The sequence below is a fragment of the Glandiceps talaboti genome, chromosome 10 (assembly GCF_964340395.1).
Source record: "Glandiceps talaboti chromosome 10, keGlaTala1.1, whole genome shotgun sequence".
NCBI lineage: Eukaryota > Metazoa > Hemichordata > Enteropneusta > Spengelidae > Glandiceps > Glandiceps talaboti.
The window spans coordinates 9,192,936-9,215,932 of NC_135558.1; the positions used below are offsets into that span (position 1 = coordinate 9,192,936).

General features: G+C 36.6%; 2 protein-coding genes across 2 annotated transcripts; both read left to right on the forward strand.

Moving 5' to 3' along the window:
* Positions 1 to 2,151: 2,151 nt before the first annotated feature.
* LOC144441474 (allograft inflammatory factor 1-like) lies at positions 2,152 to 6,445 on the forward strand. The gene is made up of 5 exons (XM_078131054.1): positions 2,152 to 2,241; positions 3,365 to 3,440; positions 3,863 to 3,904; positions 5,634 to 5,796; positions 6,332 to 6,445. The coding sequence occupies exons 1-5, from the start codon at positions 2,152 to 2,154 to the stop codon at positions 6,414 to 6,416; spliced, it is 456 nt and encodes a 151-aa protein (XP_077987180.1). The 3' UTR covers positions 6,417 to 6,445.
* A 10,160-nt stretch (positions 6,446 to 16,605) lies between these two features.
* Positions 16,606 to 22,775, forward strand: LOC144440555 (glutamine synthetase-like). Its single transcript, XM_078129940.1, has 8 exons — positions 16,606 to 16,739; positions 18,030 to 18,210; positions 18,833 to 18,994; positions 19,431 to 19,577; positions 19,949 to 20,076; positions 20,467 to 20,666; positions 20,819 to 20,999; positions 21,982 to 22,775. Exons 2-8 carry the CDS (start codon positions 18,045 to 18,047, stop codon positions 22,126 to 22,128), a joined length of 1,131 nt encoding a protein of 376 aa, XP_077986066.1. The 5' UTR covers positions 16,606 to 16,739; positions 18,030 to 18,044; the 3' UTR covers positions 22,129 to 22,775.
* The last annotated feature ends 222 nt before the right edge of the window (positions 22,776 to 22,997 follow it).

Genomic DNA, 22,997 nt, shown 5'->3' on the forward strand with positions numbered 1-22,997 from the left:
AAATCACACGGGATATTATTATAATTGGCATGGTGTTACGACACGAGACACATGAATATTCTAAACAAGTAATTGTCATTTAATTTGAATGCAAGAACAATACTCGTGCACTATAGTTGTATTACGTGTAGCTCAAGCAAAGTGTCTAGTCCTGTGAGAGAGTGACACTTGGACACAACCAGTGCCTTATAGTACAAAATGGCTGATCATCAGGGTAAGTACTGATAAGTATACACCATGGAAGTGTCGGCGATACTTCCATGGTATATATTGTGATTAGTTTTCCTGGCACCCGAATGTGTGGTAACTCTGTGGGTATCGTACAGGGAGGCTCCGCGGCTCCGGTCAGATACCCAAACCTATTCAATGTGTTGTCATACCACACTCTCAAACTGGCAATCCTTTCACATACCATAAAAGCATGACATTCTCATGCTCAAGCCTGGGTCTGGTATATTCTGACTTGGTCATAATTGCTGTTGCTTTGGTTTTGGAACTGCCTATCATCATGGAAGTATAACCCACCATGCTATCATGAAAGACAAATATGTTTACAATTACTTATAATGGTGGAGGGAAACACAGATGTTACTACACTTGTTCACGCCGACCTTCCCTTTCGCAGTTGCCGGCCGCACCCTGCACCCCCATGGCCCACCCAAACATTGTCAATTTAGCGGACAGTTAATACAACGGAGACCGTATTTTAAGGCCCTCCCTTTCTCGTAACATAAACCAGTTTACAATCTAGCCGAATTGAGACATATACAAAATATATTAAAATGCACTGAATGTTATAATATGTTAACTTATAAAATGTCAAACATATAACCTTTAGTCTAGAACGTTAATGTTCTATATTATATCTGTCACATTGTGAGACGGAAAATGGTGATTTATTGGTGTTGGCTATAGGTAATTGAACATGTGTACCTCAAACGAAAATATTAATCATTTACTTTCAAAAACTGTAGGACGTCAATGTCCGTTTACAACGTATTCACTCCGTTCTTGGAGTAATTGTACTGTCAGTATAATTACTCCAAGAGCCGTTCAACAACCAAACATGTCTAATCTTGAACTTGACATAGGTTCGAGTTTGAACTTGACGAGAGTCACTTAAATATGTCGGTAAACATAATTATGATTCATTTATCCATTTTTGGCCCAAATCCAGAACCCAGCCCCTCTAACATGCAGTGGGTTTGTCCCTAGCTAGCACTGTACTGAGACAAGAAAACTTTCACGTTCACGATACTTTGTTTAGTCAATAAACATCGATATTCCCATCGCATTTATTCTCTGTTTAGACTATTCAATTGAATTTTAGATCATTTAAAGTCGTACCTAGATACACAAAATATGATAGCCCAGGGATGTTGCTAACTAGCTGACCAGCTAGCGCTTACACTACGGTAACAATATTGTTCGTTAAAACAACGCACCGTACACAGATGCGTTGCCATATTTATGCAGACTGAAAGACCAGCTGTTGTTGGCGCTCTTCTATGCACCCGGTCCCGTTCAGGGATGATAAGGACCCTCCCGGCGATGTAATCAAGTCTCTGGGGGCACTTTGCTTTCACCTCACTGAGTTCAGATAGAGTCTGTGTTATATAATAGAGGTGAGACCATCCTGCTATGCATACTTCTAGGACTGTGTTCCTACCTACATGTCCTAAACAATAAACTGATATCGGCACAGGGTACTGGGCTAATAATAATCAATGTTGTTCTCGCGATTTTCAGGATTTCTAATATTATTTTCTTTATATTTCAAATTAGTCGGATCGGTGGATGTTTGCACTCACAGCGCAATGTGTTAATTGGGCAAATAGCCCATGAGTTTGTTCTAGGGTTAGCAATTTACTAATTAATACAAAGTTTTAAACTCTGAAAAGAAAGTGATAAAATAGGGAATATTTAGGAAAAAACAATGAGAGGAAAAAATAGTTATGGTGGCATTATTTAAAACTTTTATTTGAAATATAGAGAAAATAATATTAAAAATCTGGAAAAGCGCGAGAACAACATTGACAATTCGTCCCGTACCCTGTGGACACATGTAGACGTGGATGACATATCTCTATTGCATCCGTTAAGAACCGTCCAAACAATTGTCCGTTGTCTACAAGTACTTTCAGCCTATTTATGCCATTACATTTTGCTTCAATTTCAGGTGGAAAAATATACGGCCAGCTGAAAAAAAACCAGGAGCTCTCACTAGACGAAATAAACCAGGTATATAAATGTATGCGTATTTGAAAAACGGTTTCTTTAGCCTATAGTATCCAGGCGAATGTGAGATTTTGTATGATTTCCCTACAACGAATTCTAAACCTCCATTCTCATTCCCATTCAAGGCTACGTTTTTTATAGCTGTAATGCCTGCTACGTTTCATTTGGTGTTTTATTTCAAACGTACGTTATGTAACCGATTTTTTTCCTTTCAGTTTGTGTTGAACAATCACAGTAAAGTTTTGTTGGGGACTAGTTATGCAGTTACGTGATGTGTGCTGTGATTTTACTAACAGTAACACGTTGTATTCAGACCAAAAACCGTGTTTGTGATCGTAGAAACGTATCCTTTAAAGGGGAACACTACTCCAGGAAATAAAGGCATGTTCGTAAATTTCTGGGTTCTGGAAAGTCAATGACGTTCACATCACATAAACGGTGGTATGTTCAAGTGTGAATATTTCGCAATAAGACTCGGAAAACATAAACTAATTCATGACATTATTGTTTATACTGATTAATGATTCAATTTACTCAATGTTTGATGTTTGTCACTATTTGTTTGTTTGTTTGTTTGTTTGTTTATTTGTTTGTTTTCGTAAATAAAACTAACTGAATCCCATGTGATTAGCTTGCCAAGAAATATTTTCACATTCATTTAATTTATCAAAATATGTGACCGTCTTGAAAGTGATCAAGTGTTCAAAGTGTTGCCCCATGGAAGCCTGTAGGCATGCATATGTGTTAGATGAGCAATACACATCCATGATTCCTAAATCGTTATTAGCTTAAGGTAATTAGTCATGACTATATATTGTTTACCTGTAAATACATATGTATGTGTATGTCTCCTAACTCCCATGATGCAAAGCTGGATCACTGATAGTACAATGAATGTGAAACAATTTTAAAATTTTAATGTTTCTTGTCAAAAATTATGATTATTGTGAAATAACTCTCCAGAATCACAATTTATGAAACTGTCTTTATATCTCATAGTAGCGTTCCCCTTCCAATGTAACCGTGACCAGTTACGGATAGCGTCTGAGAATATGGAATATGAAATGACTCAATCCCCTTTTTTTTCTAATAATCGCAAATCAATATTATTACACCCTCTTTCTAGTCATTTAAATCAAGCGGCGACTATGACGACGAGGAAGACTATCCTGACTTGGACGCCAAACTAGAAAGCTACAAAAGTAGGTTGCCGTATTTCTGCTTATTATTCTTAATGAAATCAACATTACTAAATGTACTGGTGTGTGGCGATTTGACATTTTAATTTGATATGCAATTTTGACAGCAAAGTCACTTGATATGCAAATTTGACAGCAACGTAACTTAATATGCAAATTTGACAGCAACGTCACTTAATATGTCACTTTTTAAGAAGAATGTCCCAGTACGAAGACACATCGTAATAAATACGTCAGCAACAGTATATTCTAACCGATCATAGTTATTGAAGTCGGCTATTTGTATTTGTCTACGTGCTTTGTACATGGTACTCCACGTTTACGTCTTGACCAGCGCCCTCAACGTTTGAATACATTCCACTATAAAAAAAAAAATCAGTATATACCGTAACACATAACACATTTTCTTTCCTATTTTTCCACAGAACAATTTATGGAATTCGATTTGGACAACTCTGGCGACATAGGTAATATTACTATAAGTGCATATTGCTTGACGTATTCTTGAATTTTTTTCAAACCTTCACTTCTACATTAAGTTTGTCTATGTATGAAATACTGTCAATATGAAATATGAATAAATATTGACTTTGATCCATTTAAGTGGTCACGTGGGTGACGGAATTTAAATTTACAAAATATAACTTTACGTTTTCCAACTTGAAAAAAACAACATGAACCATGTAGATTGTATAGTCCTTGTTTTATCTCAGAGAATTAAAAATTTGTAAAATAGAATAAAATGTTCGTTATTGTAAGTAAACTATGTAGGATAATAAACGTCTTACAGGAGTTTTTTTTTTCCTGACACCAAAGTTGATCTTTTTTTTATTTTAGGCAAGAAGTTTATTGCTTTTTTTTTCGCACACAAAAAATTTACACCACAACCACAAAAAAGGGAGATAACACTAAAAAGTGTTGTTTGTTTTGTTGTTGTTATTGTTTTTGTTTTTGTTTTGTTATTGTGGGTTTTTTAAAGCCTTTGTTTTGGAATTTTTAAGAGATTTTTTTGCAATTTAGTGAGATAAGAACACGAGCTTGCTCTATGTTACTGCATATTTTTTTTACCTAGAAAATGCATTTTAAAGTTGTTTTATAATATAAAAATTCAAAATGACTTCCTATTTATACTACACTGTAAGATACGTCGTGTTGTTCAGTCCTATCAGGCTTCTCAGTTAACCACGATTATGCTAAACAGCCCAATCAATATCCCGAGGAAAAGATGCATTGTTCACGTCTTGTTATGATCATATGGAAATACACAGATCATGTACAGATTCATGTTTGATGTACAGTAAATTCTAGTTATAACAGGTGCATATTTTTATGACTAGTCATATTGCAACGTTTTGGGACATACATGACATTGTATTATCACATAATTACCAAGATCATAATTTATTATTTGATATCTATTTCACCAGCTGTGACTCTCTCACAAACAATCACTGGCTACGGTAAATTTTATGTTTGCATTACTTTGACGCAACAGCTAAGACCAATCCGGGAGCCAGTAGGGGGTGGGGTGGGGGTGGGGTGGGGTGGGTGGGTTCAAACAGGAGTGTGCAGACCAAATTAAAAACATCTTCACAATGTATTATCCAAAAACAGACTCATTTGAGGGGATTTCCAGTTACAATCATCCGATCAATTACATGTACCTCTATTCTGATACTGTATATATATATATATATATATATATATATATATATATATATATATATATATATATATATATATATATATATATATATGTGTGTGTGTGTGTGTGTGTGTGTGTATTTTTAAAGCATGAAGACTTTTAAATACATGTACGTTATCTAACTATGATTAGCGGATTATCAAATGAAAAGTTACCCAGGTTTAGGGATTTTTTTGTGCGAGTACCATTGTTTTTCTACTTTCAAAAACCGAAATGAGACAACTAACCATAGACCAAGTCCGTGTTTGTAACTCCGTAAATGTTCGAAAAGGTTTATATTGTACTACAAGAAGCTTAAAGTAGATATTTTTTTTAATTATTGTTTGTCTATACGCATTATTTATTTTATAGAAGCACATACTAAAATTGCTTTACACCCTGAGAATCGAAAAAATGTCCATTCCTCATTACCATTTTCAAACAAATCTTATAGGGGAAATTATTTTATGGGATGGACGTAAATTATGTTAAAAGTGTGTATACTTAAATAGATCTAATGGAACTGAAGATGATGATGGAAAAGCTAGGCCAGGCAAAGACACATTTAGAACTGAAAAAGATGATCGCTGAGGTCGATACAACGGATTCTGGCACCATCGCATATAACGAATTCTTAACAATGATGCTGGGCAAAAAGTCTTCCGTTTTGAAACTGTAAGTAAATTCTATGTTTTGAATTCTGGATTTCTGAACCACAGACACTTGTGACCTGTGATATGTTTCAGAAGGAAATGATCATGAATATACGATATTGATGTATATGTTGCCGATACGATGCAACGTGACCGTGGCAGACTACCTAAGGTTTCTGAGACCAGGGAGACGGAGGGGGGGGGGAGAGATATCCGGAGACAGGCGACAGACAGACTGAGTACGAGATGCGAAGAGAGACAGGGATAGTGAAAAACGTGGGGGGAGAGAGAGAGAGAGAGAGAGAGAGAGAGAGAGAGAGAGAGAGAGAGAGAGAGAGAGAGAGAGAGAGAGAGAGAGAGAGAGAGTCAGAGAGTCAGAGAGAGAGAGGCAGATAGAGACAAAAACACGGTGCATATTAGCTACTAAATCACGATTCATAAAATAAAGCACACACACAAAATTAATCTCTATTATCTGTTTCATGATTGTTCCTTATGTGCATTACTCGGGAACGAAATATTTCTATACTTGAAATATCAACAAATTTTCTTTTCAGAATTTTAAAGTTTGAAGAGAAGATGAATGGGAAAGAGAGACCTAAAGGGGTTGCTCCAAAAAGAGATTTATCGTCTCTGCCATAAAACATTACTAGTACTTGCTAATCCGAACACTTGACAGTTAGTTCTGAGAATAGAAGTCTCTAGACCAACTTTGCTTGAAGAATTCAACCCATATTCAAAACCCAAGAAGTCGGAACTGGAACGACATTTTTGACAATTTTCTTATTATTTTCAATTTGTACTCGCTAAAGCATGAGCGCCGAGATCTTCGTGATCGTTAGTCTCGTTTATCCAGCCTCTTGCCGTTGAGGGCTACACCAGCAGAGAGGCTGGGGTAGCCGTCAACGGCAAGAGCCTCGACTGGGTTATAACTGATACTACGCGATGGTTAATTTTGACCATGTTCTCTCCACGAGCGCCTAGATCACAGGCATTTGTTTCCCGAGTTATGTCTCAGAATATTTATATCAGAATACAATGAAATGTCGATATAAATATCGTTAATTTTGACGTACGCGTCTTCTTTCGCAGTGAGTGAACCTGCGCGATCACAGAAACAAGTGTAATTTTACCCCTTTCATATATAGTTGGCTGACTACGTCAATATTAACGATATTATCGACATTTCATTGTATTCTGATATAAATATTCTGAGACGTAACACGGGAAACAAATGCCTGTGGCCTAGATACCTATTCAGCGGTTCCGTGTTCAAACTTAATTTATGTACGTATATGATTTCACGTAGCGATAACCCAACCCACTTAGATGTTGACAGGTCGTTTAATAGGCATGGTACTCGGTGCCGAGTTGTGGAGAAGACATCGTCAAAATCCATCAAAGTGATTGTGATTGTGTGTAGGCTACTCTATCACATCGTCGTAGACCACAGCCTCTTTTACGGCACCGTCCAAAACGTTGACGTACCGCCAAAAGGCATATTTCGCAGTGTCGCCGAAGAAATAACAGCTCTGGTTTGTGGAAATCCATTATGCAACATCCTTCAAATCTAGAATTTGTTGACGAATATGTAATCAGGTCATTCATGATTATTTACACATGGACATCAAGGCATTACACTATGCCAACCAATCTCAAGAATAATATAATAATTATTTATTTGTCTAGTTATGTGGGCCGGGGTCTGGAAATTCAAAAAATTATATTAAATCTGAAACGGTGCAATGTAGAATTAGGTGATGGGTATTTCTTTCTGTAAAATAAATTAAATCTTTTTTATCCTCATATAGTTTTCTGAAAAAATGTCTCTTTTTTCCATTTACTTAGCGTAGATCCCACGTGCTTATGATCCGCCAGTGCACAGGGGATACATGTCGCAGCTATCCGATGTGAATTCATGATGTGAATGTCACTTTATGAGTACGTGTTTGAGGGCGCTCTTATGTAGCGGTGTGGTTTTCGGCAAGGTTTTCAGCACAGTCACTCGAATCAATCTGTATGATTTGGGGAGGAAAAATGTATATGAATTATTCACTATACTTTTAAAAAAAAATCATACACATTGATTCGAGTGACTGTGGTTTTCAGCGATTTTTAGTCTGTTTCAAGGACTTATATGGGTGTATGATCTCGAAGAGTGTGGTAGTTGTTTCTCGAAGGATATTTCTTCCGTTTGTGCGTTGTGCTACAGACAACGCGATTTGCGCTGTGTTCGGACTTGGAGTAATTATACTGACATAATTACTCCAGGGTTCGGAGGAGTGCATTCAGGCTGCACACAAGAAAACAAAAGTTTGAACACTGTCCTATCGTACGAGGGCGTGATTCGTCATGGCCATACTCGCAAGTCGTGCGCGGTGGGGGCAAAGTCCCTCTCTCTCTCGAGCTCTGTACTGCCGTTGTCATCATGAGAACAAGAAGAGAGATTGCATCATTCTGACATTAGAAATGTGATCATATTGGCAACCTTTGTCACTTTATTAACGTACACATTTTCGCCATTTACGTTCTCATTTCTGTTCTTGCTTTGATGCCTTGATAATTTGACGTTTTGGAACCGAATTGACAAAATTCTGAGTATGTGACTATCTCAACACTACGAGAGAGTTCTGAACGTTGTTAGTTATGAGAAAAACTTTGATTTAACAAACCTTTAAGTTATAGAATGTATTACATTACGGGTATAGCAGGAACGGAACAATAACAGTCCACCCACAGATTTGCAATGGCTACCAGGCTTGTTTTGCGGAATACAAAAACGGAAACGACAGTTTGTGCTACACAATGACACCACTGCAAGTCCCTGGACTAAAACAATAGGGACGACTAGAAGTCCTTGATGATATGAAGAGTCTATTAATTGACAATGACAGGAAGTTTATCATGTTCCGCTTTGTGGTATGATTTTATTCAGAACAATAGACACATGTACTAGCTTGTAGAAAGTTATATTTATAGATCTGTCAAGTAATTTAATATTTGATTAATCATCAATGTGTACCCATACAAATGTATTCAACTCCTGCCAGTAGAATATAGCATATTCGCATAATGTCGATTGTCGTGTCGGAACAAGTTAGGGACCGGGTAACCCAGGTACTCAGATTGATTCAATACTGAGGATCTGGAACCATGCATGTATGAGCATAGAAAGGATACCGTAGCTTTCTATGTACACACATCCAATATGAGAACCACATACATACATACATACATACATACATACATACATACATACATACATACATACATACATACATACATACATACATACATACATACATACATGCTGACACTAGTACTGGGAGACACACACAGTTTCCTAAAGTGTTATCACATGCACGTTTTCCCATACACCCGAATATAGTAACTGCGTCCATAGACCCTCCACATAGACCCTCGTCCTATACTTGTACGAGTACATTCACACTTGACGTTTGTCGATGTTATAACTTGGCGAGTATTATAGTACTGGCAATTTTTACAATTTTTACCGGTCGTACATAGATGTATCGATTTCTTGATTAGCCTTACTATCAATGGTATGCGTAGTGTAAGGTCATGACCTCAATGACCATTGGAGATGTCCTCAAGGGTAGGGAAAATATGCACCGTGATCACGTTGATATCGATCCGATAATTAGAGAGAGGTATTAGTGATTGGGGTCATTCTTAGGAAGCCGAGATGCCGTGTCCAATATAAAGCTGTTTTTTTGTGTTGTTGTTTTTTTCGATCTGTCGTCTTAAGTTTGTCGTTCGATGCATGGAGTGGTGCGGCGCCAAGGTGTGGATGATCTATAGCGTGTGATGCAGTACCTTCGTACGTCGATGGACTCAGTAGTTGGGCTTATCGTTGCGTCTCCAGAAACAAGTATGGAAACTCAGAATCACATCACTATAAAACGGAAACATTAATAATTCGATCGATATATGTTCGATGTAATACCCCCCCCCCCCCGCCCTGTAAGGTTATCCATGATACATCGAAGCAGATAGCAACAATAGTAGTAACTACAATGGACATCACGTGTTTCAATCATGTTGTTAATATATTTGGCCTAAAAATAAACGGTCGCTAACAATGTAGTTTTCGAAAAGAATATGTGATCACATTTCCAACTTTCGAATATACAAGCTTTTATGTCTGAATTTTTATCCTAATGGTGTTATTTTAGTGTTAACAATACCCACATGAATGACAGTGATAAATACTAGTAGATAGCTTTGTTATTATGTTAATTTTTAAAGTCACGTTATAATGTCATGATTTCTCCGTGATGAGCAGTTTGTAACATCACATTTCCCGCGACCTCGATCCACGCACACTTCGAGTCGTACAGTGCAGTGTTTTCTTTGTTGCAGATACTATGACTTTGAATAGTTTTTCCATCAGAAATATGTCGCCCGATATATTGTCAATGTCCAAAAAAATGCAACCATTGTACATTATACAGGCCAGCTAAAATATCAAAATATCGTGACTGCGACGAAATTGCTCAACAAATAATATTTTGGCGTTAAAAAACGTTTTAAACCATACATTTGTTTAATTTTGAAATTTAATTCCCGAAGTTCATGCATATTAATTTTATAATATTTCAAATTTTTTGTTGAAAATATATGTGTACGGCCGTATCCTAAATTTTGGTTGAACACAATTAAAAAAATGTTTATTTATTTACTAAAAGACCGGAGAAAGTTTCAATCTTTGATGTTTCTTTTCCATTTACCTTTTTTGGTAATACAGCTGTTACTTTCAAAAAACTGACACGGAAAACCTTGGATATTGACCAACGTGACGACAAATATTTATGTATTCGGTGTGACGTACTTGTAAATGTTAATATCTTTTGTGAAAAAAATTATGCTAATATTATGTGTTGACGTCAGAGCACAGACACACTTTAATCGCGTGGAATACCATAACAAATGATTGCACGTGATACCGGTGTGTTTATGTCAATTTATCGATTTATTTGGGATTCGAAAGTGATTTTCGAGTCTGGCACCGAGCCAAAACAATCACGATTGGGAGATTTTTTTTTGTAAAAAGACACGTCTGCGTCATAGATAGTCAGTATTAGTTCCATTTGAGATCAAATCGTTGTTTTTAGTATTACGTCAATTTCTCCTTGCAAAGGCTATTGACTAGGAATTATTTTTAGATTTTAAATTGCTTTCTTGAAAGGGTTTAGTCACGCCGAGAAAGCGACGAAAAGTAATGAAATTAAGATCTCATCTCAGGGAAATTACGAGTCGTTATTGTATACTAGCAGGGTCGATCAATTTCCGCCATGATAAGTATATGGTGTGAATGTTACGTTCTGCAATGTAGACACATTTCAATGCACAGCTACAGTACTAGTGAAATACCGATAATTTTCATGATTATCTCAACTTAAAACAATTATTTTTTTTATATTCATATTTTAATGATCTCTTTGAGCTGATTGTTTAATTTGTGACATTTAGATAAGTTAATAAGCTTAATTCCAATTATGATACACTGAGAAAACCTGACTCGATTAAAGTGGTCATATGAATGAGGATTAGGTATTTATTTTGAAGTTTTAACTTTAGTAGAACGTACAATTTTATCATGATGGCTTCCTACTTGAAAAATCAATGTGAAACTATATATGCTAAGTCCTTATTTGTAACTCAACACATTAGAAAAACTCAAAATGTGTGAAAATGTTTGTCATTGTATAATAACAAACATTTTACACATTTATTAGTGTTTTGCAATTTATGGATTTACAAATAAGGACTTGGCAAATGTTGTTTCACCCTGGCTTTTCAAGAAGGAAGACATGTTGAAATCGTTTTATAAATAAAAAATCCAAAATAAATATTCTATCCCCATTTATTTGATACGACCACCATCCGTTTGAAGACCTATATGTACGGTTTACCCGACACAAACGAATATATATTTCGTCCAGTAAAACCGAAGAAAAAAATCATGTACTCACGCAAATTCCCCACGAGCGTAGCTCACCTTCAGCAGTGTGTCAAGGGGGGAATTTGCATGTGTATGTTTTGAATTGACCACAGAAGGAACTATTTGAAATGAATTTCCAAATGTTTACCATCCACCCGTTTGTATGCTTGCAAATCTATATTTATCTACACTAGGCATACATGTACAAAATGATGACGAATCAAAATAGATTCATTATAACATTACCCGACCTGCTTCATTTTGTGTCAATATTTGGGGGAAATTTGACATTCTTTGAATATAATTTTAATAAATAAATGCTCAAATATGATAATTTATTAAATTTGAAAATATGAAACATTGAAATACTTGCATTTGTAGTGTTACAAGTTACCACAGGGCTATTGGTCCATTGTTGACTGAGTCACGTGATCAGAACATGGCAGCCTACATCTAGTGGCTTACGTTTGATAAACTGGATATAACGAGAATTCTAATTCAGACATTCTAATAAAATTCAGTGCGCCCAGTTTCGCGGTTCATGGTCGTTCGGACGTGATCGGTCCATGAACTTGAAAATACTCCGAATGTCTGCAATGGCGTGTTTTGTTCTCAAATAAAAATATAATGTGCTGTTTATTTATTTATTTATTTATTTTTTTTTTTCAAAATACGATGTTCATCTACGTATAGCAGGTATACATATTGAAAAACCATGGAGACGATAACCATCGAAAACATGCATTCATGCAGTAAAAGTTGTCGAATGTGTACAGAAACGTAAACGGGGAGGGGGGGGGTTTAAATAGTTGGTCTCATGAAATACTGATGTATGTATACAAAGACATAGTAACTAACGAGTCTGTGTTTTGCATGTTGGTGAAAATTTCCGATATTACGTCATACGATTGACGCCATTCTTTAGTGATAAAAACATCCTGCAAGTTTCGGTATATAATGTCAGTATAAACGAGAATATAAGACTTAAAATAGAAACGGTGATAAGTCACGTTTTTATAACATTATTTTGGTTCTTCCATTCGCCAAGGCGCCAGGTATCGTATCTCATTTCCAATATAACTATGTTTTGCTGTCTATCTCGTCAGTTTGTCATCGGAAGGGGTCGCCGTTTGATACGTCTTACGCGACAGTATATTAACTTTCAACCGTAAACCCAGATTTCATTTTTCCTCGATTATTTCCCTGTTTACTTGACTTGTCTTTGATTCATTGAGAATTTTGGTGTGTGGTATTCACTATCTCTCTCTCTCTCTCTCTCTCTCTCTCTCTCTCTCTCTCTCTCTCTCTCTCTCTCTCTCTCTCTCTCTCTCTCTCTCTCTCTCTCTCTCTCTCTCTCTCTCTCTCTGTATATATATATATATATATATATATATATATATATATATATATATATATATATATATATATATATATATATATATATATATATATATATAAATAATAAGTAGCCGAAGGGAAACATCCGACTAAAAGAAAGAAAAATGTGTACATGTGCCGTATCATACAAATTTATGTCGTAACAACTTAGAAAAAAATATTTTTTTACCATTATAATTTTGGGTAAATCGTCAAAAGCATTGACATTGTTATATCAAAAGTTAACGTTTATTTTCGCAGATGATAAATAAAATATTTTTTCGAAATGTAATAACACCGGCAAGGAAGAAATTTCTGTGTGCCATTTAACAACAGATGCCAGAAGACGAAACGTGTGTACACTTGAACTACCATGACCTAAATATGTTTAAACTTTACACTAACTACAAACGCTATCTTGAGTTCTGGCTCAGCTACTGACAACATGCATCTGACCTTGGTCGTCTTACTGGTCAGTACCCACGAGGTCACTACATGTGTTTCACGGTCACCTTGACCTTGTTTGAGGCGGAAGAGAAAACAACATTCGATTTCGATCCCGACGATTGCGACACGGCATTTACCATGTACCACCATTTCCTGGTATTCATATACTAGTATATTACATTCACCTTTGATTACTTACAGCCCTAAATATTACTTGGGCATTTGAACAAAGTTATTTAATTAAACTAATTATACCATTTCACACAAAAAAGTAGATTATCATCCGTTCATGAATTACATTTCAAGATCCAACTGTTGATTGCATTTTCTTACTTCATATACTTTTCTGGTAAGCTCATCAGCTATAACCATGGTACGCGATAGTTTTTAAAACAAATGAAGTGATTCAATAATGTACGTACTTAGCATATGGTAAAGTGTCTGTCTGTCTGTCTGTCTGTCTGTCTGTCTGTCTGTCTGTCTGTCTGTCTGTCTGTCTGTCTGTCTGTCCATCTGTCTGTCCACCCGTCCGCCTGCCCGTCTACACGCCTGTCTGTCTGTCTGTCTGGCTGTCTGGCTGTCTGTCTGTCTGTCTGTCTGTCTGTCTGTCTGTCTGTCTGTCTGTCTGTGAATGTATATTAACGCACAATGCACAAAAAACTTAAAGTATCGTGATAGTTATCAGTCTAACGTATAGGGATGTTACCTTTAGTGTTTTAGTAGTTGGGACATCGTTCATGGAATAATGATCGAAGCAGCAAAATGCAACTTAGGTTTCATTTCTGGTAATTAAAACACATTTAACTCCAAAAGTATTGGCTCGAAATTTGGCGACAACGTTTCTAGGGCGCCCGGGGTGTCTTGATGAAGGCTGTTATTTAGACAGTGCAGCCTTAGTGATCACAATGTACGTTGATATATGCACAAAGTGTCTAAAATTTAAAGATGTGATTTTTGATCAAAGAAAGTGAACCTCAAAATTACCACACACAGTTGTTTGAAATTTGGTGAGTGTTTCTCGGAGTGTCTAGATGAAGAATTGTTCAGGGCAGGGGTCATTGCATGCGATATGCACTTTTTTGGTCAATAAATAAATAAAACTCAAAACTTCACTGTCAAAGCTGTATTCTCATGGTCTGAAATTTGATAGAGATGTTTCAATAAGTGGAATATTCAGTTATGTGAAATCAGATCAATGACAGATAAATCAATGCATGGATAAACAGGGGAATTTGAATGTCGTGTTACAAACAAACAAACAAACAAACAAACAAACAAACAAACTATGTGGAGGGTCTATGGACGCAGTTACTATATTCGGGTGTATGGGGAATATGTATGTTTGTTTGTTTGTTTGTTTGAAACATATTCCTGGGCTTCCTGTGGAAGTACGAAAACTTTTGTCTTCGACTTCACGCAAGGTGCATTCTCAGGATATCTGACTGCTGGATGTTCCAGCACTGCTGGTATGAAAATCTGATGTTGTGAAGACGGCTCATTACCTCTGGAAGGCGGCGATCACTCCCGGAACAATAAATCGAAAACAAGCAACAACAACAATAAACGAGGGAAATGGGTCTTTAGGTAAATAAAGAAATCGAGCCGTATTCACCACGTCACATTTGAATCAGATTGTGTTAGTGTGGAGGCGACACAATCAGATGTACTGAACTTTTAATTCCAGAGCTGGCAGAGGTGATCGTCCTTTGATCATGGCGACTGTGCAGTATGCAATACATTAAGCTTATAAGTTATATGTTATGCGATAGTGCTGTGTTACATAATGCCATCAGCTGACAACCCATGTCACGTGATGGAAACCACCTCGGGCAGTCGAGTTTGCCCCCAACACGCCCACTAAAATCAAATAGAGAATCTTTGCCGTGAGTAGGCTTGGCCAGGGGTGTGCGTGATGTGTTATCATAGTATTGATATTTCAACGTCTGTAAGCAATCTAAGCATACATAAGTATGCTGTTAATGCAACACCGTAGTCCGTCCATAGGTGGATGGATAGTACATAGGTGGAGAGTTATGTAATGTTCACTCCGAGGCGCTAGGCTTTCGTGACAACAATTACGGTGTCAAACCATTTCAATGAGGAGTAGACCAGGGAGTAGACGAATGTACAAATGAACAGAAATAGATGTAAGAATAAATAGATACGCTGTATATATATATATATATATATATATATATATATATATATATATATATATATATATATATATATATATACACACTGCGATACAGAGCACTGTCTTAGCAGATTGATACTCACCGAGTTTTAAATATATATATATTATATATTCAATTTTGTTTATTTTAGTCCACTCTTTTATAAATATAATGAAATGTGTGTTCTGTTCGAGTCTGATACGTGTCGTATATGACATACACAGTAATGCACAGAAGATCTATGGTACACGGATACTCAATCGATTCGGACTATTGGAACATTACACTCTATACATACACCAATCCAGGTAACCACTTACGTTGCAAAATATTTGTATTCCCCCAACGCAAGCCGAGCTCCATACTCACGATTTTTTTCGTGGAAAGTGCGCGTGGGGTGCGTGTAAGCTTATATTGGATACCCAATACTCTGCACATTATTCATTTGTAATGATATCCCAGAATGATATACCGTATACTATAGGCTTATATTTATGATTCGCAGTGAAATTGTGTTTTAATTATTCTGTCTGCACGATCACGACGTCTCTGCTTCAAGAAATTGATGTATGTATAACTATAAGTTATCGCAAAATGTAACTCAAGAAATTGGGAGAAGCAAATCGATTTCACTTTCTTCCGATATTTATCATAAATAGGACAAACCACACTTTACACATTCATTGATCACGCGCTGGAGTTGAGTCGGGATTCCATGCCGCTTTTTTGTTTGCAACACATTCACAATTTCTACACAAAGGCATGATTGGGAGGGGCTTGGCAGCCTTTGGCCAATCAGTGAGCAATCATGTCTCAGACGCATGGCTACGTTTGTCACGTGATTTGTTTCCAGCGTTTACGTCGAGGCGTGCATCACTGATCACCACAACAGCTCTACACTGTGCTCAGTACAGATGACATTCTGAAGACTCCCATTTTCTCAGGGAAAAGATTCGTATTTTCGTCAAAGTTTCCAGTATTTCGTACTTGTTGTGACATGTAAGTATTCCTAAAACTACATTTCAAACGGGGAGTTTCTAAATATTGGTTTTGTGTACAATTTTATGTGGCTGATGCAATATTCGCCGGCACGCCGTATGTCAGTTTCCTGTCTACAGTCTAGTTATAGTATTTAGCTCGTAAATTTTCCGTGCTCGTGGTGCAAGACATGTATCTATTTTCATTTTCAAAAGTTGACATACGATAAGATTGGATTCACCCAATACATTAGAAAATATGTCGCATTTATTTTGTGAAATTTTAAAAATATCAATTACGTTTTATATAATTTCATGAATGTGATGAAAGGAAAAGTTGGTGCGGAAATTCCGTTCGTTGATGACCTCGCCCAAGCTGACCTTACAGCATTACTTCCTTTATATGTTCACGTAGTAGAATGCTATGCCACGAGTACAAATAAAATCGTGTATGTTCTTTCGCGTTGCTTCTTGTGTGGTACGAGATTGACACTGTAGAGTATTATTTGTTGATTACGAAATATCGTTGTGTATTAAAGTAGTTTTGATAAAACAATGTGTGTAAACGTCTCAACACCCTTCATCTTGAACAAGCTGAACTATTCGCATAATTCAATGTCATGGGTAACTTTGGTTAGGCTGAAACCGAGCATATTTTTTATAATCTTGGACCCGGGATTGTTTTGGTTAGAGAACACTGGCATCCTACTAGATTTTCAATTCAAGCCTCGAGTCAAAGCAAACCGGGTTCATTCATCGCGAGGTAACACTGTACAGTAACAAAGAACCCAGCGTAGACACTCGTATTCGAAATAAGGCGCCAAACTTTTTCGCGGGTTAAAATACCATCACATACAACAAAAGGAACTGAAGAAATATATTATTTTATAACTTTCCTAAAGAAGATACATATTCAATCATTTATGCCAAATTTGTAGGCAACCGTTCCTATACATATTTTATTGCACTCTCTCATTTCGACTATTTCCTCTGAAGCACAGAGGGGGACGTCCTTCTACGTAGAAATCAATGCCCGAAGTAAAATCGATTTCAAAGAAATAGTGACATTTTATTGCAGTACAACCATCGAGGCTCGAAAGCTGATATCGCAATCATGTAAATTATTAATTTTTATCGAAACATTTTGGGGTTTTATAGTAAATGATGGTATTAGAAGCCAGCTTGGTGATCGGTGTTTTCTAACAGATCTTGGAGAAATCCCTTCTAAGACAGATGATTCTAATTACTACCGCCAGTCTCACCATGCTATTTTGCTGTAACTAACTGCTTATTTTCAATTCTTTTCCTGTAGATTTATCAAACAAAAATGGCTGTGTCATATTCAGCAATCACCAACAAAGAAGTGCTTAGTCGCTACATGAAACTGCCACAAGGAGATAAAGTGCAATGTATGTACATTTGGATTGACGGTAGTGGGGAAGGTATCAGATGCAAGACAAGGACATTGGATTTTGAACCAAAAGCCCCAGAAGGTAACTAGAAAGTTAAACATTACCGAACCAACTTGCAGCAGAAAATGCTGACTTTGGTGTATTTGAACTCTTGCATTGGTACATGGTGTTGCCAGTTTGTGTTTACTCTGAAAAAAAAAAAAATTCGTGAAGTGCAAATATCAATAGCTGCAAAAATAAGACAATTTATTGAAGTATTTTTTCTCTCCATATAATGAAGTACATTCTGGGTGTCTTTAAATTTTTTTTCCAGGGTCTGTCAGTTTTGTGGTTTTCACCCATCTTGTATAAACCTGAAGAAAAACAAATTGCATAACCCCTAGAACCCATTGTATGCAAATGTCATTTGGGTTGAGGTTGATGTTCAAATAACATGATGCACTGAATGTATAATTATGTAGAAAGAATAGAATAATGAATCATATGCTTGTGTACAAAAGGTCGTTGAAATCATTTTAATGTCAGAAATATGGTCATGGTTTTGATTGATGACTTGATCTTGGGGTGTTTGTTATAACATTAGGCAAGTTATACAACTAGTACTGCCAGGTGTGGGTGGCACCGACTGATAGGCAGGGTTTTGATTAATAGCAGTGCATGAATAAATGCAATGACTGACAATGTTTTCCTTGGATTTTTCCAGAATTACCAATTTGGAACTATGATGGTTCAAGTACAGGCCAAGCTGAAGGAAGCAACAGTGATATGTATTTACATCCAGTGGCTATATTTGACGATCCCTTCAGACTGAGGCCAAACAAATTGGTACTTTGTGAAACGTACAAATATGACAAAAGACCAGCAGGTATGTAATCTTTTAATACTAGAAACTAGTAATTGTCAGGGATGAGAACGCTATTAGAATCACCACGGCCCCAGTATATTGTTATGGATGGCAGATCCCAATTTCTTGGTGGCACAGAAAAGTCGTGATAAAATGAAAACATTTGACATACCAGCATACTGAGAGCCTGTGAAATGTGTCTCGTACAGGGTTCTGATTCCATAAATATTTTACTAGGACAGGCATATCAATTCCTCTGTTCCTGGCCATATTGGGATATGGAAGGCTAGTACAGTAGTAGTAGATACAACTGGATATATTTCGTTACGATACAAACACCGACTTTGCAATCTCTGAATTTTGATAAGAGAGAATGGCTAGTTACCCCTTTACACATCCTGAAGTTGAAGTCTGATTCATAATTTTGAAATAAAATTTGTGTTCTATTCTTTTTTAGAAACTAACCATCGGTTGACGTGCAAGAAGGTCATGGACAGGGCAAAGGGTGAACATCCATGGTTTGGTATGGAACAAGAATACACACTCCTTAGCCAAGATGGTCATCCCTTTGGTTGGCCAAGGATGGGATACCCAGGTCCACAAGGTAAGAAATAAAAAACATAACCTTATTTTTGTGTTGGCAACAGAAGGTCAGACGAGATTAAAAGAAAATGTGCAGATTATAGCAATCTGCAGATATAGATTTGTTTTGATGTTTAGTGTTACTGACCAGATTGTATATATTTGTATGTATTTGCATAAATTAATTTAATTGGGTGCAAGTGTTGGCAAATATCAACATTGTTCCTTTTACAAAGAGTTGAGTTTAGGAAATAAAAGACGAGTCCAGCTACTTTCTACTGTAAATCTCCTGTTATCTGCTTTCAAGCATAAATTGGGGGTTATTTTATTCACCTGACGTGCAAATTTATTTTTGTAACTTAACTTAAAAATGGCTTGCCTTTTGTTCATCAGGTCCATACTATTGTGCTGTTGGTGCTGACAAAGTCTATGGTCGTGATATTCTTGAAGCACATTACAGAGCATGTCTTTATGCTGGAGTTACGATATGTGGGACAAATGCAGAAGTTATGCCTGCTCAGGTAAGGAAACTCGAGCTCTAGCCTTTTACCAAACTAAAGATCACAAAATATTTGTACAGATGTTGGTTTATCAAAGTTGGGTCTTGTGATTATATTTATTGTGTAGTTGTCCTTGGAGAACAGATCTCTGTCATATCAGGCTTGGTTGTCTTGTGTAATATCAGTTCTACTCAAGATGTTTGTCAAGTTTTAGCCTTCAGTTTTGTCCATTGTTTAGTGGAAAAAAAACTAAGTTTGCTCCATTAAAATGATAGGCCTATCTTATCAGTTACTGGTGAAGTGTTTGTTTAGTCATCAGAAGTTACTACATTAGACCACATTTGACGTAGTATGATACCCCCTCACCCCACCCCAGCATTAATCTAAAATTGTATTTTAATGCTCTTTCAGTGGGAATTCCAAGTTGGTCCATGTGAAGGTATTGATATGGGAGATCATTTATGGATTGCCAGGTTCTTACTCCATCGTGTATGTGAAGATTTCGGTGTTGTTGCATCACTTGATCCCAAACCCATGCCCGGTGACTGGAATGGTGCAGGTTGTCATACCAACTACAGTACAGAGGCTATGCGAGAAGACGGTGGAATTAGGTAAGCTTCTGTCATTTTACTGTATTAAAGCATTGACTTCCAATTTTCATTGTCTTATTTTCTTAAATTTGAGGTTGTTTCTCTTGAACCCCCCCCCCCCCCCCCTTAACATTGGACAGATGATTTAAATGTAATTTCTCCACTTATTGCAGGTATATTGAAGAAGCAATTGAGAAACTTTCAAAGTGTCATATGAGGCATATCAGGTTATATGATCCAAATGACGGCCAAGACAACGCCCGTCGTCTCACAGGTCTTCACGAAACATCACATATTTCAGACTTCTCTGCCGGTATTGCCAACCGAGGAGCTAGCATCAGAATCCCACGTCAAGTAAGTACAAGTCTGAAAAAAAATTTCTAGCATCTTTGGTTACTCAAAGCTTGTGTGGATGTGAGAGTTCTCTAAATTTTGGTTTATGATCAGCAAGTACAAGTAAAAAGTGCTGTATTGTACTTATTCTGTGTGAAAGTTGTGAAGCTGGAAAGCTGTTTGTAGGATTGTTACTGGTATGCATGCAAACAATTGAACTTTGAACTCTGAACTAGTTTGTAGAATTTCTGATGCAATAGCACTGGTTCATTCCATGTCCTAGATCGGAGGCCTACTAAAAGAGTACTTTATAGGTTTGATACGTGTGAATTCATCAAATGCTGTTACTTCGCAATTTGACGTGGCATTGTGTTTTGTCGATGTGTCTCCTGCAGCCAACGTGTCTAGTGCGTGATGAAAGAGTATATATATGAATGGCATGATTATCAGTAGTGTGCATGATAACCTTGTAATCTTTGGACTGTGTCATGGTTTGAACGATGAATTGATGGTGCTCTGGTATAATACTGATGCAACAATTTAAAAAACCTGACCTGGCAAGTTGTCAGGGAGATTTACTGATAATTTATGACTAATAAAGTGATGCAATATTTGGTGAAATTTAGAAAGAGGTTCAGTTTTAAATTAATAGAAAGAATATAGTTGCCAATCCCTTCAGAATAATTATGTGAAATTTAAAAAGTCAGCATAAAATTAATATAAAGACAATCGTTGCCAATCCCTTCAGAATAATTGTAACAGATCAACATGCTTTTTGCTGATTGAAACATTTTTATGGCCTTATGGGTAGACTGAAATCATCAGGTTTGCTCATTAGCATATGAATTGACCCTATTTGCATATAATGGTGTAATATTTGACAGTACACAAACCCTGTCAGGTACTCTAAGCTGTAAACAAGTTTACTACACTATCTGTAGACTGTTTGGAATGTGTAAATCAGAGACATTAACATTTTTATTCTGGATTTTTCTCTCTATAGGTTGGGGAAGACAAAAAGGGTTACTTTGAGGATCGTCGACCCTCATCTAACTGCGATCCATACTCTGTCACACAAGCTATTGTGCGAACGACAATCCTGGAAGACTGGGAAGAAGATGAAGTACCCAAGGAGGAAGATGAATTTTAGATTAGCCAACTGAATTGGATATACGCAGACTGGTTCAATTCCATAAACACACGAACAATATATGTTCCATCCTTCAAATGAAAAAACACACCAGAACTATTATATAGATTACCACACAGACTTATGATGTACAATGGTACTACACAACAAATAAAAGAAGAAAACGTGATTTTAGAAGCCTGGAGACGTCGGGTCACTCTATTAACTATTGGAGATATAATTTTTGCAGGGTTGCATCTAATAGCTAGTGTAGAAGACTGACGCTAAAAAAAATCTGAATGTTTCCTGAAATATGCCAAACTACAAATAGGAAATGTCACTTTGTTAAAAGTTTATCGCACTAAGTAACTTTACCCAAGCAGGGAACTGCTGAATATAAATGTTAAACTTATACAATAATACTTTTTTTGAAGCAATATATGTGGCCATTTTAAATTTGTTAAAGTTGCGTTTTTGAGCAACTTGATCATTGTATCGTTTCTATTTATGAATTCATTCCAGATTCTATTTGCAATAATGCAGGGTGTCTAAAACATAAATATTGTTTGATGGGGTTATATGTTGTTTCAAGGTAATAAAACCCTATCATTGAACAGGGTACACACTGTCCTGTTTTGTCCCTCATATGCATGGCATGTATCTCTACACCCCCCCCCCCCTCCCTCCCTGAGAATATGGTTGTCTTGAGCTGTTGGACGAAATACCATTTCAGACAAATCCCCCCCCCCCCCCCCATCACTTGCTCACTGCCATGCAAATAATAAAAAGCTAAATTCTAAGATTTACTGATCATTAAATTGTCAGATAAAACTTCATTTTGCATCAAAGTGAGGTAGCTACTCTCTGTAAATAAAGTCTGGAAAAAATAG